This window comes from Lithobates pipiens, unplaced genomic scaffold (genome assembly GCF_037356315.1).
Source record: "Lithobates pipiens isolate NorthernLeopardFrog02 unplaced genomic scaffold, aLitPip1_a1.2 Scaffold_24, whole genome shotgun sequence".
NCBI classification, from domain to species: Eukaryota; Metazoa; Chordata; class Amphibia; order Anura; family Ranidae; genus Lithobates; species Lithobates pipiens.
The window spans coordinates 2,787,811-2,803,093 of record NW_027507786.1 but is presented as its reverse complement, the minus strand read 5'-3'; the positions used below and the strand labels follow the sequence as shown (position 1 = coordinate 2,803,093).

The 15,283-nt window shown below is 49.1% G+C and overlaps 1 protein-coding gene across 4 annotated transcripts in view; it reads left to right on the top strand.

Annotated features, from left to right (window-relative positions):
- ACCS (1-aminocyclopropane-1-carboxylate synthase homolog (inactive)) overlaps positions 1 to 12,256 on the top strand; it is a 58,433-nt gene extending 46,177 nt beyond the window's left edge. For all 4 annotated transcript variants that reach the window (XM_077453516.1, XM_077453514.1, XM_077453513.1 and 1 more), the window contains 3 exons: positions 2,599 to 2,741; positions 8,088 to 8,241; positions 11,946 to 12,256. In XM_077453516.1, coding sequence (XP_077309642.1) covers positions 2,599 to 2,741; positions 8,088 to 8,241; positions 11,946 to 12,226 — 578 coding nt within the window. In that variant the 3' untranslated portion in view covers positions 12,227 to 12,256. The remainder of the gene's footprint in view (positions 1 to 2,598; positions 2,742 to 8,087; positions 8,242 to 11,945) is intronic.
- Positions 12,257 to 15,283: the final 3,027 nt, after the last annotated feature.

The following is a 15,283-nucleotide window of genomic DNA, read 5'->3' as shown; positions in this document are numbered from 1 at the left end:
GACAAATTGCAGCCCCATAGCATGATTCTGAAAAGTGATTTATTGATACAAAACTTTTAAAACTACATATGCTATGGGCATAGGTTCAAAAACTTGGATGGTTACAAAAGCTGTCGGCACAAACACGAATGATAGGGTATTGGCTATGCGCTCTCATATTTTTGAATAGTAGTTAATTAAAAAAGCCCCCTCTCGTCTCTCCTGCAGTTTAGCTGACCTTAGTTAAATGCTGTGTGCTCTATTCCTGACATGTTTCGTCAAACTGACTTCATCTGAAGTGAGACCGGTCTAACCTCAGATGAAGTCAGTTTGATGAAACATGTGAGGGATAGTAGATACCATCCAGCAGCGTTACCAACAGTCCATGCGGAGGATTCAAGAGACTACTCATACACTTGCTGAGGTCTGGTAAGTTTTGACTTCATGGGGAGTGGGATTGGTATGCAGAGTGAGAGTGGGTGCCAGAGAGTCTATTGCACAGTGGAGCACCATCCCTTCCATCCCCCTTTTGGAACTGTTTTTGTTCATTTATTACCAGCACTGCATTTATTTGCATGTTGAATCAATTAAGGGTAGATGTAGGGGCCAGGAGATGCTTGGGTGTGTTACAGCACCCCCAGAACTTTATCAATTGTTTCCTTTGCTGGCCCTGACTTGCTGGGGTTTATTGCTGGTTCTAACACTTGCTAAAGGGTAATTGCTGGGGTTATCATTGCTCACTATAACACACGCTGGGGTTATTTCTTGCACTCACTCTTACTGGGATTATTACTGCGGTTTATCATTGATGAGCCTGACACTTGTTGGGGTTTGTCATTGCTGGTCTTGACTATTGATGGGGGTTATTGCTGGTCCTGACAGTGGCTGACTGGTTAGTAGGTTTGTTGGGGGTTATCACTCACCCTGATACATATTGGAGGCTATTGCTTATCATGGCTGGGCCTGACACTTGCTGGGGTTATTGCTGGGGGTTATCATTGCTGGCCTTGACACTGGGGGGTTATTGTTTGACCTGACACTTGCCATTGCTGGCCTTGACTATTGTTGGGTATTATTGCTGGTCCTGACAATTGCTACAGGGTTATTGCTGGGAGCTATAATTACTCACCCTGACACATGGGGTTATTGCTTGCCCTGACACTTGCTAGGGGTTGTCATTGTCAGAGTTTATTGCTGCCGTTTATCATTGCTGGGCCTTACACTTGTTGTGGTTATTGCTTGGGGATTATCATTGCTGGCCCTGCCACTTATTGGGAATTATTGCTTGCCCTGACACTTGCTAGGGGTTGTCATTGCTGGCTTTGGCTATTGCTGGGGGTTATTGCTGGCCCTGACAGTTGTTGGGGGGGGGGGGGGGGGTTATCATTACTCACAATAACACATGTTGGGGTTATTGCTTGAACTGAGATTTAGTGGGGGTATTACTGTGGTTAATCATTGCTGGACCTGACCCTTGCAAGGGTTTTTGCTTGCCCTGACACTTGCTAGGGGTTGTCATTGCTGGCCTTGATGCTGGAGATTATTGCTGGTCCTGACAGTGGCTTAACGTTTTTTCCTGGGGGTTACCATTACTCGCCCTGACACTTGCTATTGCTGTGGTTTATCATGGCAGAGCCTGACACTTGCTGGGGTTATTGCTGGGGGGTATCATTGCTGGCCCTGACACCTACTAAGGGTTATTGCTTGACCTGACACTTGCTAGGGGTTGTCATTGATGACCTTTACTATTGCTTGGGGTTATTGCTGGTCCTGACAATTGCTGAGGTTTTATTGCTATGAGCTGACATTACTCTCCCTGACACATGCAGGGGGGATATTGCTTGCCCTGACACTTACCGGGGGGTTATTGCTTGCCCTGACACTTACCGGGGGTTATTGCTTGCCCTGACACTTACCGGGGGTTATTGCTTGCCCTGACACTTACCGGGGGTTATTGCTTGCCCTGACACTTACCGGGGGTTATTGCTTGCCCTGACACTTACCGGGGGTTATTGCTTGCCCTGACACTTTCTAGGGGCTGTCATTGCTGGCATTGACGATTACTGGGGGTTGTTTCTGGTCTTGACAGTTACTAAAGGGTTATTGCTGGGGCTTATTATTATTGTTATTATTATTATTGATCATTCCCACTTTTTGACACCACTTGCAAGCTGGAAGTTAGTAAAAATGCCTCCAGTAAGCAAACAGACCGTAGTGAATACCGTTTAGGCCCCTTTCACACTGCTGCGACTTAAAAGTCATGCAATTTTTGACACGATTTTCCTGCGATTTTGATGTGATTTCAGGGAATGCCTGTTTAAACGTGAGGTCTATGGACCTCAACTGGCATCAAAGTTGGACCAAAGTAGTACAGGGACTACTTTTTAAGTCGGTGTGACTTGAAGTCGCACAGATATGAATGGTTATCATTGGAAATCATGGGGTATGACTTGTCATGCCATTTTGCACTTCCATGTCACAGGACAAGTCGCACAAGCGTGAAAGGGCCCTTAGGCTTTATCTATGCTATAAACCAGCTTTGTATATCATACTTTGCATCATAGTTCTATTCTAACAATATTTTTATATACTTCTATTTCCCTGCATGTTCTATAACAGACTGGATTAACCAGACTTATTTGCGGGTGAACCACACTCGCTTGCGGGCTGCCCAGGACTTTGTGGCGGACGAACTCCGAGCTCTTCATGTTCCCTTCCTAAACCGAGGAGCCGGATTTTTCATCTGGATTGACTTTCGGAAGGTGAGAGTTAAACGCTATAGCTGCTGTATGCGTTCTCATTTAACCACTTAGATTTACCACCCCCCTTCCTGACTAGGCCATTTTTTTTGCGATACGGCACTGCGTTACTTTACATGACAATTGCGTGCGACACTGTACCCAAATAAAATGTGTTTCCTTCTTTCCCCACAAATAGAGCTTTCTTTTGGTGGTATTTGATCACTTCTGCTCTATAAACAAATAAAAGGCCAACAATTCTAAAAAACATATATCCAATAAAAAAAATTTAAAATCTAATTTCTTCATCAATTTAGGCCAATATGTATTCTGCCACATGTCTTTGGTAAAAAAAATCCCAATAAGCGTATATTTTTTGGCTTGCGCAAAAGGTATATCGTCTACAAACTATGGGATATTTTATTTTATTTTTTTACTAGTAATGTCGGTGATCGGCAACTTATAGCGGGACTGCGATATTGCTGCAGACAAATTGGACACTAACTGACACTTTTGACCATATTTGATGACCAGTGACACTAATACAGTGATCAGTGCTAAAAATATGCACTGTCACTGTACTAACTGGCTGGGAAGGGGTTTAAAATGTACGGTGATCAAAAGGTTAAATATGTGCCTAGCCAGTGTTTTTGTGTATTATGTGGTGCTTTTACTAAGGGATGTGATGGATTTTCTTTCTTTGCAGGGAAAGAAAATCCATCACTTCCCTCTGTCAGGAGCTCTGCCTTGTTTACAGACAGGGGCCGCCCGTCCATTAAGGAACCACAGGCGCCGCAAACCCCCCCCCCGCTCATCGCCACTCCCCCAGCCATGCATCCGTCCCCTTTCAGGACACCGGCGCATGGATTTCAATGAGGAGGTGCTGTTTTTTTTTAGTGTCGGAGGCTCTAATAGGCTTCAATATAGGGTGGGCTTGGGTGGTAGAGATTGCACTCCGATCCCACCCAGGTGTGTTACAACAGCGAATAAATATTTTTAACACTGATCCACCTCCTGGCCAATCAGGAACCTGGCTTTGACACCAGTCACCCAGTTGGCTGAAAGGAGAGGCGATCCTATTGGACGCCTAAGAGGAGGAGGGGAGGAGCTGGAAGCCACCATGGAGAAGAGGACACCGCTGCACCACGCTGCCTTCCACCCAGCACCCGCTGTTGCCGATGGGGTAAGTGCCAGACCGACCAACAAACAACGGGGGGGAGTTTGTTTGCCCCCCCCCCCCACAAATAAAAAAACACCAGCCGCCACTGTTTACAAAGCTCTGTCTAGTCTGTCACCTCGCCGATCAGCGGCTGCCGGTGTATCGTCACTTATGGCGACCCATCACATTTGGCTACCCGCTGGAGTGCGCATGCATGACGCAGCCATATGCGTTCCAACACTTTTACGACAAAACAGCACACTAAAACCGTCAGATAGTGTGACAGAACTGACGTTGAGCTGCGCTTTTGCAGTTATTATGTGGCTCCACCCCTAAGTCCAGGTTCAAGCCCCACCATCCAAGTGGACATAGAAATAGAATATAATTATACTGAGCGAAGCGAGGCTGTGCCCGAAGCGAGGTGAGCGAGATGAGCCCACGGGGGGCCCTGTAGCAAAGTGGTGTCTTACAATCAATAATTATACAGAAGAAAAGCTTGTCTGTAATGTCACTTTGTCACTTCCGTGACATTATCTGGCGGTTTCACTGCTCCGTCAGAAAAACTTTTGGAAAGCATATGGGTAAGTTACACATGCGCAGTGCATAATTTCTCTGTGGAACGTTGCTTCCGTAGCAAAATGTGATGGGTAGCCGAATGTGACGTGACACCCGGCAGTCATCCATTGGCCGGCACCCTCTGATTGGCTTCTGCTGTGACTACAGCAGAAGCAGCGCACCTGCGCCCCCTACCTGGAAGAGCAGGATCGCGTGTATATAGGTGATTCTGCGCAGAAAGGCCCGATGTAGCACTAAAGCTACAGTTGGTAAGTGGATATTTGAGGGGTTTGTGGTAGAGCTGCACAATTACCGTATTCATCGGCGTATAACACGCATCGGCGTATAACACGCACCCCAAGTTTAGGAGGGAATTTTAAAGAAAAAACTTTTAGGAGGGAAGTTTAAGGAAAAAAACTTACATTTAAATGCCCATCAATGCAGCCTTATCAGTTTCATTTGCAGCCTTGCATTGCAGCCTTGTCAGTCATTAGCAGCCTTCCATTGCAGCCTTGCATGTCATTTGCAGCCTTCCATTGCAGCCTTGCATGTCATTTGCAGCCTTCCATTGCAGCCTTGCATGTCATTAGCAGCCTTGCATTGCAGCCTTGTCAGTCATTAGCAGCCTTCCATTGCAGCCTTGCATGTCGTTAGCAGCCTTCCATTGCAGCCTTGCATGTCATTTGCAGCCTTCCATTGCAGCCTTGCATGTCGTTAGCAGCCTTCCATTGCAGCCTTCCCAGTCATTTGCAGCCTTCCATTGCAGCCTTGTCAGTTTGTTTTGCAGGCTTTCCATTTAAAAATGGAGCCGCCGAGATACAGAGCGGATGTCCTGTGTATCTCGGCGGCGCTCGGTAGCTCTCGGCCGTTCTCGGCTATTTTCGGCCGCACTCGGCCATTCTCGGCTATTTTTGGCTGTTCTCAGTGGCTTTCGGACATTCTCAACGGCTTCCGAAAGCCGTCGAGAAAGGCTGAAAATAGCCGAGAGCGGCCGGAAATAGCCAAAAGCTTCCAAGACCAACAGAAAAGGCAGAAGAGCTCGCAATCGGTGGGGGATCGGTGTATAACACGCACCCACGATTTCCCCCTGATTTTAAGAGGAAAAAAGTGCGTGTTATACGCCGATAAATACATCAAGAATCGTTATCGCGATCTTGATTAAAGTGTTTCACAATTCTTTCTATGCAAAGAATTCTCTCTGCTCTTCTGAAGCCACAGCCTTCAAAAGAAAGGAAGGAGAAATACCAGGCAGTCTGCCAACAATCAAAACATTCTTTATCAGTTGAACTTAAAGCGGGGTTCCACCCTAAAGTGGAACCTCCGCTGATCGGATCCCCCCCCCCCTCCGGTGTCACAATTGGCACCTTTCAGGGGGGAGGGGGGTGCAGATACCTGTACAGTACAGGTATCTGCACCCACTTCCGGGATAGCTCTCTGCGGAAAGGGGCGTAGATTACGCCCCTTTCCACAAGTGCCCGCCCCTTTCCGCAAGTGCCCCGCTGCCTGCTGGGAAACACACAGATCCCAGAGGCAGCGGGGACCGTCCTTATTGCGCAGCGCGATTCGCTCTTGCGCAGTAGGGAACCGGGAAATGAAGCCGAAAGGCTCCATTTCCTGATTCCCATACCCAAGATGGCGGCGGCAGCACCCGAGAGACGATCTAGAGATCGGCTTCGGGTGCCGACATTGCGGGCGCGCTGGACAGGTAAGTGTCACTATTTTAAAAGTCAGCAGCTGCAGTATTTGTAGCTGCTGGCTTTTAAAAAAAAAAAAAAAAACGCGGAGTCCCGGCGGACTCCCGCTTTAAGTATAAACATTGTAACAATTTGTCAATGGAATAGACTGTGTTTAAGTGAAAAAAGTTTAACCGCTTAAACTCTAAACCTTTTTCTGACATTTGTTGGTTTCAAGTTAAAAATCATTTTATTTTTTTTTGCTAGAAAATTAACTTAGAACCCCCAAACATTATATATATTTTTTTAGTAGACACCCTAGAGCAGTGATGGCGAACCTCGGCACTCCAGATGTTTTGGAACTACATTTCCCATGATGCTCTTGCACTCTGCAGTGTAGTGGAGCATCATGGGAAATGTAGTTCCAAAACATCTGGGGTGCCAAGGTTCACCATCACTGCCCTAGAGAATAAAATGGTGGTTGTTGTAATTTTTTTTTTATTTTTTTTTTAATTGTTTATTTATATCAGGAAATGGGTCCACATAGACCAACAGGTTGCATACTTTCCACACTGCCCACAGAGTAAAAGGCAAAACAGGTGATACAACATCAATTCTCTGCTAGCATTATCATCAAGAGCAATAAACATCAGCATGTGGAGTTGTGAATTATCGTGTCTCGTGGGCTCACTTCCCAGTTTCTTTTTAACTAAGTATCTACATTAATACAACCCCCAATATATGGGGGGGGTGAAGCAAAGAAGCAGGAGGGACGGTTGTTGTAATATTTTATGTCGCACTATTTGCGCAGCGGTCTTTCAAATGCAATTTATTTGGAAAAAATTACTTTAAAGCGGGAGTCCACCGGGACTCCGCGTTTTTTTTTTTTTTTTTAAAAGCCAGCAGCTACAAATACTGCAGCTGCTGACTTTTAAATAGTGACACTTACCTGTCCAGCGCGCCCGCGATGTCGGCACCCGAAGCCGATCGCTCGCTCGGCTGCCGGGTCCCGCCGCCATCTTGGGTATGGGAATCAGGAAATTGAGCCTTTCGGCTTCATTTCCCGGTTCCCTACTGCGCATGCGCGAGCCGCGCGGCGCAATCCGGATGGTCCCCGCTGCCTCTGGGAGCTGTGTGTTTCCCAGCAGGCAGCGGGGCACTTGCTGAAGGGGGCGGGCGCTTGCGGAACGGGGGCGTAACCTACGCTCGTTCCGCAGGCAGCTAGCCCGGAAGTGGGTGCAGTTACCTGGATTATCCAGGTAACTGCACCCCCCTCCCCCCTGAAAGGTGCCGATTGTGGCGCCGGAGGGGGGGAGGGATCAGATGAGCGGAGGTCCATTTTAGGGTGGACCTCCGCTTTAATGAAAAAAAAAAAACATAAAAGTTAGCCCTTTTTTTTTTTTTTTTTTTTTTTTTGTATAATGTGAAAGATTTTACGCCGCGAGAATCGGGATCTTTTTATTCGAAGCAAAAAAAAATTGTGATTCTCATTTTGGCCAGAATCGTGCAGCTCTAGTTTGTGGAGTAAATGGAGGATCCTACAGTCTCTTTGGCTTTATATGATTAAACGCCCGAGTGTTCTAAGCCATACCTCCCAACTGTCCCTGATTTGGAGCAATGTCCTTCTTTCCTCCTCATTTGTCCCTCATTTTGGTCTGATCTATATTGATGTATATAAAATGCACTTTTTATCTTTAAAAAAAATGTTTTCCAGCGCTAAACCTTTCATCTGATTTCTAAATTGCTGCATTTGTAAATTCCAAAAGCCAATATAAAGGAATAGTAGTGGTAAAAAAAAGCTTGTGGGTTTAACCAATCTTGTTTTTTTTTTTTTTTTGGTACAATTCTCCTTTTAAGGGGGCGTGGCAAGGGGTGTGTCCTTTGCCTGCATACTTTTGCCGATAGGTGTCCATCTCAAAAAGTTGGGAGGTATGTTCTAAGCATCTCTAGCACTGACCTCGTCTTTCTCCTTTCCTCTTGCAGTACCTGAGGGCTCCAACCTTCGAGGAGGAAGTCATTTTGTGGCAACATTTTCTGGATAACAAAGTCCTCCTGTCCTGCGGGAAAGCCTTCGAATGTTGTGAGCCGGGCTGGTTTCGAGTCATATTCTCGGACAAGACTCACCGACTGCAGCTAGGTGAGTGCTATGAGGACGGTCATTACACCCAAACTCCATCCATCCTTTCCTTCAGTCTTGCACAGTTGTAGTGGCTCCTCTCCTGGACTGAAATGACTTCCTCTGATTTCACTGCACACTGTGAGCTTCCAACTGTGTGCATTAGAAGTCGGTGCCTGCCTCGTTTCCTGGGCGGGCCGCCGCTTTTCTTGACCGTGACTGTCCCTGACCACGCCCCTTTCATTCATTGGATTTAGTTCTTTCATTTAATGAAGGCTCAGCACCACAGGTAGGTGTTACTTACAGCAGTATGTATGTAAATGCAGCCTGCTTAGAAAAGCCCACTCCTCCAGACTTATACTTGCTCATCAAGTTATTATTACTGCAAGCATTTATTTAGCACCAGCAATTTACACATGGCTGTAAATTTACATTGTGATAGTTGCAGAACTCCTTCCAACAGCTACGCTCGATTGATCGCCCGTCGGCCCCGCACTTACCCCATTTAGGTCGTGGCTTACGTGGCTCCCCCCCCCCCCCCCCCGCATCTCCTCCTGAGTCCCGGCGGTCGCTTCTCCTCCCGGCCAATCGGGTCTTAGGACTCACGGCCAATCGGGTCTTAGGACTCACGGCCAATCGGGTCTTAGGACTCACGGCCAATCGGGTCTTAGGACTGACGGCCAATCGGGTCTTAGGACTCACGGCCAATCGGGTCTTAGGACTCACGGCCAATCGGGTCTTAGGACTCCCGGCCAATCGGGTCTCAGGACCTGCTTCCTGATTGGCCCGGGGGGGAGAAGCAGGAAGACATTTGAGAATATTAGTTCACTAATGTCACACAACTGGGTGAGCTCAGGGCACTGTCCACCTGCAGCCCACCCTTTTTGAAGCCAATTAGAGACTCTGGCTCTAATCATGTGCTTCAAAAAAAAAAAAAAAACTCCCATTGAAATCCTTACGTCTGGTGCCCTGAATGGAGATTAGGGGACGGGCGCAAGGATTAGGGGGGCGGGGCCACGGCGCCCCTTATGAGCAGCCGCCACTGGTAAGTAAATAGGGGCTAAAAAGATACTTTTCCATCAGTGCATTTGTCAGCGTACAATAAAAAACAGGTTAGACTTTCTATAAGGCTTTCTTTTGGTAGTCTGTGTACAGAAAGAAAGCCTTATATGTCCTTGCATGTATATTATTAAAGGGTAACTCCACTTTCGTAGGGGAAAAAATAGCCAATGAAGAAAACATAATATAGCATATACAATTGTAACACAAGAAGTCAATTTGTAATTAAATGTTTTTAAAAATTAGCTTTCCTTTTCAATCTGCAGCTCTGTAATTTTCTGAAAATGTAATATGGCCACCTCGGGGGGGGTGGGTTCTGTCCACAGAATGTGGACAGAACGCCCCCCAGAAACACAATTTCCTGCTTGTGTGATTGGCTCACTGATTTCCCCAGAAGTCTTCACTAAGATATAAGTCAGATTTCAGGCATCCCCTGCAAAAAAATAAAATTTTTGGTGAGATACTCCCAATAGGAAATCACGTCTAAAGGGATGCAGGCCTAGCAGCTTTCATCATTAGAGCCTTGCAGGAGCACAGCTGATTGATAATCACGAAACCACTCCCATTAGACTCACTTTCCCACATGGGCATGGAGAAACACAGAATAACAAAAAGGTAGAAATCTGCAACAAAGTTTGTTAAAATCCCTGCAATGATCACCCAGAGGGGAGGGTTTTTTCCTAACAAAAGTGGAATAACGCATTCAATTTGTTTTAGGTGTGCAAACTAGTCATAGAGATATTGCTTAGTTAACCCACATATGCTGACTCTACTAAATCTGTCCTTGGCATGCAGACATCAATGACGTCTGGTCATGAAAAAAGTTTAAGTCCCACCCCCAAGGAGCCACAGTGCTCGCCCTCCAAGGAGCCACGGTGCTCGCCCTCCAAGGAGCCACGGTGCTCGCCCTCCAAGGAGCCACGGTGCTCGCCCTCCAATGACCCTCCCCCTCCCCCCCCCACAAGGAGCCAGCGTGCTCTTCCCCCCCACAAGGAGCCAGAGTGCTCTCCCCCCCCACAAGGAGCCAGAGTGCTCCCCCCCCCACAAGGAGCCAGAGGCTCCTCCCCCCCACAAGGAGCCAGAGTGCTCTTCCCCCCCCACAAGGAGCCAGAGTGCTCTTCCCCCCCACACAAGGAGCCAGAGTGCTCTTCCCCCCCACACAAGGAGCCAGAGTGCTCTTCCCCTCCCCCCCCCCCACAAGGAGCCAGAGTGCTCTTCCCCCCCCCCCCCACAAGGAGCCAGAGTGCTCTTCCCCCCCCACAAGGAGCCAGAGTGCTCTTCCCCCCCACAAGGAGCCAGAGTGCTCTTCCCCCCCACAAGGAGCCAGAGTGCTCTCCCTCCCCCACAAGGAGCCAGAGTGCTCCCCCCCACCAAAGAGCCAGAGTGCCCCACCCCCCAAGGAGCCAGATGCTCCCCCCCCCCCCCCCCCCCAGGAACCACAGTGCTCACCTTCCAAGGAGCCAGAGTGCTCTCCCCTCTCCCCCAGGAACCACAGTGCTCTCCCCTCCCCCCAGGAACCACAGTGCTCTCCCCCTCCCCCCAGGAACCACAGTGCTCTCCCCCTCCCCCCAGGAACCACAGTGCTCTCCTCCCCAGGAACCACAGTGCTCTCCTCCCCAGGAACCACAGTGCTCTCCCCCCCCCAGGAACCACAGTGCTCCCCCCCCCCCCCAGGAACCACAGTGCTCCCCCCCCCCCAAGAACCACAGTGCTCTCCCCCCCCCCAGGAACCACCAGTGCTCCCCCCCCCCCAGGAACCACAGTGCTCTCCTCCCCAGGAACCACAGTGCTCTCCCCCCCCCAGGAACCACAGTGCTCCCCCCCCCCAGGAACCACAGTGCTCTCCCCCCCCCCCCCAGGAACCACAGTGCTCCCCCCCCCCAAGAACCACAGTGCTCTCCCCCCCCCCAGGAACCACAGTGCTCCCCCCCCCCCCAGGAACCACAGTGCTCCCCCCCCAGGAACCACAGTGCTCTCCCCCCCCCCCCCCCAGGAACCACAGTGCTCCCCCCCCCAGGAACCACAGTGCTCCCCCCCCCCCCAGGAACCACAGTGCTCTCCCCCCCCAGGAACCACAGTGCTCTCCCCCCCAGGAACCACTGTGCTCTCGTCCCCCCCCCCCCCAGGAGCCACTGTGCTCTCGCCCCCCCTCCCAGGAGCCACTGTGCTCTCCCCCCCCCCCTCCCCAGGAGCCACTGTGCTCTCCCCCCCCCCCAGGAGCCACTGTGCTCCAGGAGCCACGTTCTCCCCCCCCCCCCCAGGAGCCAGATGCTCTCCCCCCAGGAACCACAGTGCCGCCCCCCCCCCCCCCAGGCCAAGGTGCTAGAGTGCTCCCCCCCCCAACAAGGAACCACAGTGCTCACCCCCAAGGTGCCACGGTGCGTTACAAAAACAGAAAAAACTTACTTTTGCATCCCTTTTTTTTTTTTTTTGGAGGGATATCTTGGTTCTTCCACCAAAAAATAAAGATAATGGCCCTTTCAGTATGCAAGTAGGCGATCTGTGTGTTCTAATACGTTGCCTTATTGCAGTACACATCTATGTTAGAACATGTTGGCCTCTACTAAGGCCTGCTATGTTCAATAACAAAGTATGATAGTTTTCTCTTCAGTCACATCACCCATCAGATTGCATTGGAGTGTTGTCTTTTTTTCCCCCACCATCAGGAATGCAGCGGATCCGGAAGGTCCTGGAGATGAGGGAGAAAGAGCTTCAGCTGGAGCAGAGGAACCAGGCAGAAGAAGACGGTAAGGCAGACAGCACCGACGAGGTCATCTACGTCTCCAGCCACCGCGAACCCTCCGGCTCCAACCTCAGTGACCTCATAGTCCAGCTCCAGCACCAGATGCGCTCGTCGGATTGGCTGCAGCAGAACACGGCGGAAAGCTTTGCCAAGCATAACCCGGAGGTCTTCCAGGTCTACAGCAACTACATGGGGAAGAAGTGAGCGGAATCGCATGGAGAGGGGGGGGGGGGGGTGGGGGCGGCTGAGGATCCCTTGTTCTGACGTAAACGCACATTCTGACGTAAACGCACAAGATATCGGTCACTGTACAGTGCTGTCCTCGCACTATATTGTACATATAGACTGGTGGGCTGGTCCCACTAATATGAATGACATGGATTTGGGACATAATAGAATATGTGAAAGGCCGCGCTTAGATGTTCCCTCTTTTATTAAAGTCCATCTAAAGGATATTTTTTGGGGATTAGAGTTTGGATTTTGAATGGAGAAGAGTTAAAGCCTTTATCAGGTCTTCTATTGATCTCTGGGCACCTGTGGGGGAGATTTGCCCTTTATTTTTCCTGGTGAGATAAAGAGTTTAGGGGCAAATCCAAAAATGTTTTACCGCCGTGTTCTGGCAGATAGTGTCCTGCCATCATATAGTGTCCGCCCCGTACTGCGCATGTGCAGTACGGGGCAGACGAAGCTTCGGAAAATCTCAGAAGATGAACGGCGCCTGCGCCATGAGTGGAGGTGGTAGCCCCCCCCCCATCCAAGCGGACACAGGGTTGTGAAAATTAGAGGGTCGCTCGCCACGCTTCGGGCTCAGCCTCGCTCCGCTCGGCTCTTTTTATTCTAACTCTATGTCCACTTGGATGGTGGGGCTAGAACCTGGACTCACGGCGCAGGCGCCGTTCATCCTCGGCTATTTTCGGAATCTGTGTGTGCTGTGTACTGCGCATGCGCAGTACACAGCGGACACTATCCGATAGGGGACCATATTTGATAGGACACCGGATTTGCGGGGCATTTCGGCCGCTAGCGGGACGCTTTTACCCCTCGCTAGCGGCTGAGAAAGGGTTAAAACCGCCAGCAATACGCCGCAACAGCGGCGTTTTGCCGGCGGTATTACAGCGCTGCCCCATTGATTTCAATGGGGAGCAGCGGTGGAGGAGCGGTAAACGCACCGCTCCTTCACCGCTCCAAAGAAGCTGCTGGCAGGACTTTTCCCTGACTTCCTGCCAGCGCACCGCTGTAGTGTGAAAGCCCTCGGGGCTTTCACACTACAGACAATGGTGCAGCTTTTTTAGGGCAGATTGCAGGCGCTATTTCTAACGCTATAGCGCCTGCAAAACGCCCTGGTGTGAAAGGGGTCTAAGATGGGACTTCCTTTGCTTTTTGGAGAGATTTCCTCTAATTTTCCCATGACGTCTCTAGAACAGGAAGTGAAGGGAAATCTCCCCAGCGGGATCCGGGAAGCAAAAGAGTTACCTAATAGGGGGTTTTAACCCTTCCCTACAATATTTAACAATAAAAAAAAAAAAAGTTTGGGCTTTACATACACTTTAAAGTAGAGATGCACCGATACTGGTATTGGCACACCGCCCAATGTTTTGGAATAGGAACGAGGGACACCTACTAGAAAATGTATGTAGGCATAGGACACACCCCCCTGCCACACCCCCTTAAAGGAGAATTAACACCCCCCCCCCCCCCCCAAAAAAAAGGTTAATTAAATCCACAAGGACTTTTTTTTTTACCACTACTATTCCTTTATATTTGCTTTTAAAATTTACAAAATGCAGCAATTTAGAAATCAGATGAAAGGTTTAGCTCTGAGAAACACTTTTTGAAAGATAAAAAGTGAATTTTATATACAACTATATGGATCAGACCAAAATGAGGGGGACAGAGGGACATTGCTCCAGATCAGGGACAGTCCCTCGAAATCAGCAGACTGAATATACATCTCCTCCAGCGGCCGTGGTTTTCTATCATCAGCGAAACAGGGGGGCACTATGCAGAGTTGGGTTTGAGCATATATGTACATTAACACCACGGCGGCAGGTTGGCTCCCCCGTGCGAATCGCTGTAGCCTTTTAATAGCTTTAGGGGGTGCGAGCCTGGAGTCAACGCGCGTGGCCGGCAGCCGCGATGTCCGCCGGGGACCCGCGATCGCTCCTGTGAGAGACAGAACGGGGATCTGTCAATGTGAACAGACAGATCCCTGTTCTGCAAGGGAAGTAGAGAGAGATCTGCTGTTCCTAGTGATCAGGAACAGCGATCTCTCTCTACTTCCTGCTAGTCCCCTCCACCCCCTTAGTTGGAGACACCTCCATAGGGAACACACTTAACCCCTTGATCGTCCCCTAGTGTTAACCCCTTCCCTGCCAGTGACATTTATACAGTAATCAGTGGCTATTTTTTATCTCTGATCACTGTATAAATGTCACTGGTCCTAAAAAAAAAGTGCCCGATCTCTCTGCCGCAATGTCGCAGTCCTGCTAAAAATCGCAGGACAAAAAATAAAAATGTATAATAAAAATACCATAAATATATCTCCTATTTTATAGACGCTATAACTTTTGCGCAAACCAATCAATATATACTTATTGTGATTTTATTTTTATTTTTTTACTAAAAATATGTAGAATACATATTGGCCTAAACAGATGAAGAAAAATTTATTTTAGTTTTTTTGGGGAATATTTATTGTAGCAAAAAGTAAAAAATATTGTTTTTTATTTTTTTCAAAATTGTCGCTCTTTTTTTTGTTTATAGCGCCAAAAAAATAAAAACCGCATAGGCGATCAAATACCACCAAAAAAAAGCTCTATTTGTGGGGAAAAAAATGGACATCAATATTGTTTGGGTGCAACGTTGCAATTGTCAGTTAAAGCGGGATTCCACCCTAAAGTGGAACCCCCGCTGATCGGAACCCCCCCCCCCCCCCTCCGGTGTCACAATTGACACCTTTCAGGGGGGAGGGGGGTGGAGATACCTGTCAAAGACAGATATTTTCACCCACTTCCGGGCATAGACTCCCGTGGGAGTCTACGCCATTTCCTGCCCTGCCGCGCTGTCTGCTGGGACACACACGGGTCCCAGTGACAGCGCTGAGATTTCCGATTGCGCGGCTCGCGCATGCGCAATAGGGAACCGGGAAGTGAAGCCGATTCGCTTTACTTCCTGATTCCCTCACCTCGAATGGCAGCGGCAGCAGCCGAGGCCCGAGCGGTCGATCGGCCTCGGCTACAGGCATCGCTGGAACCCGGGACA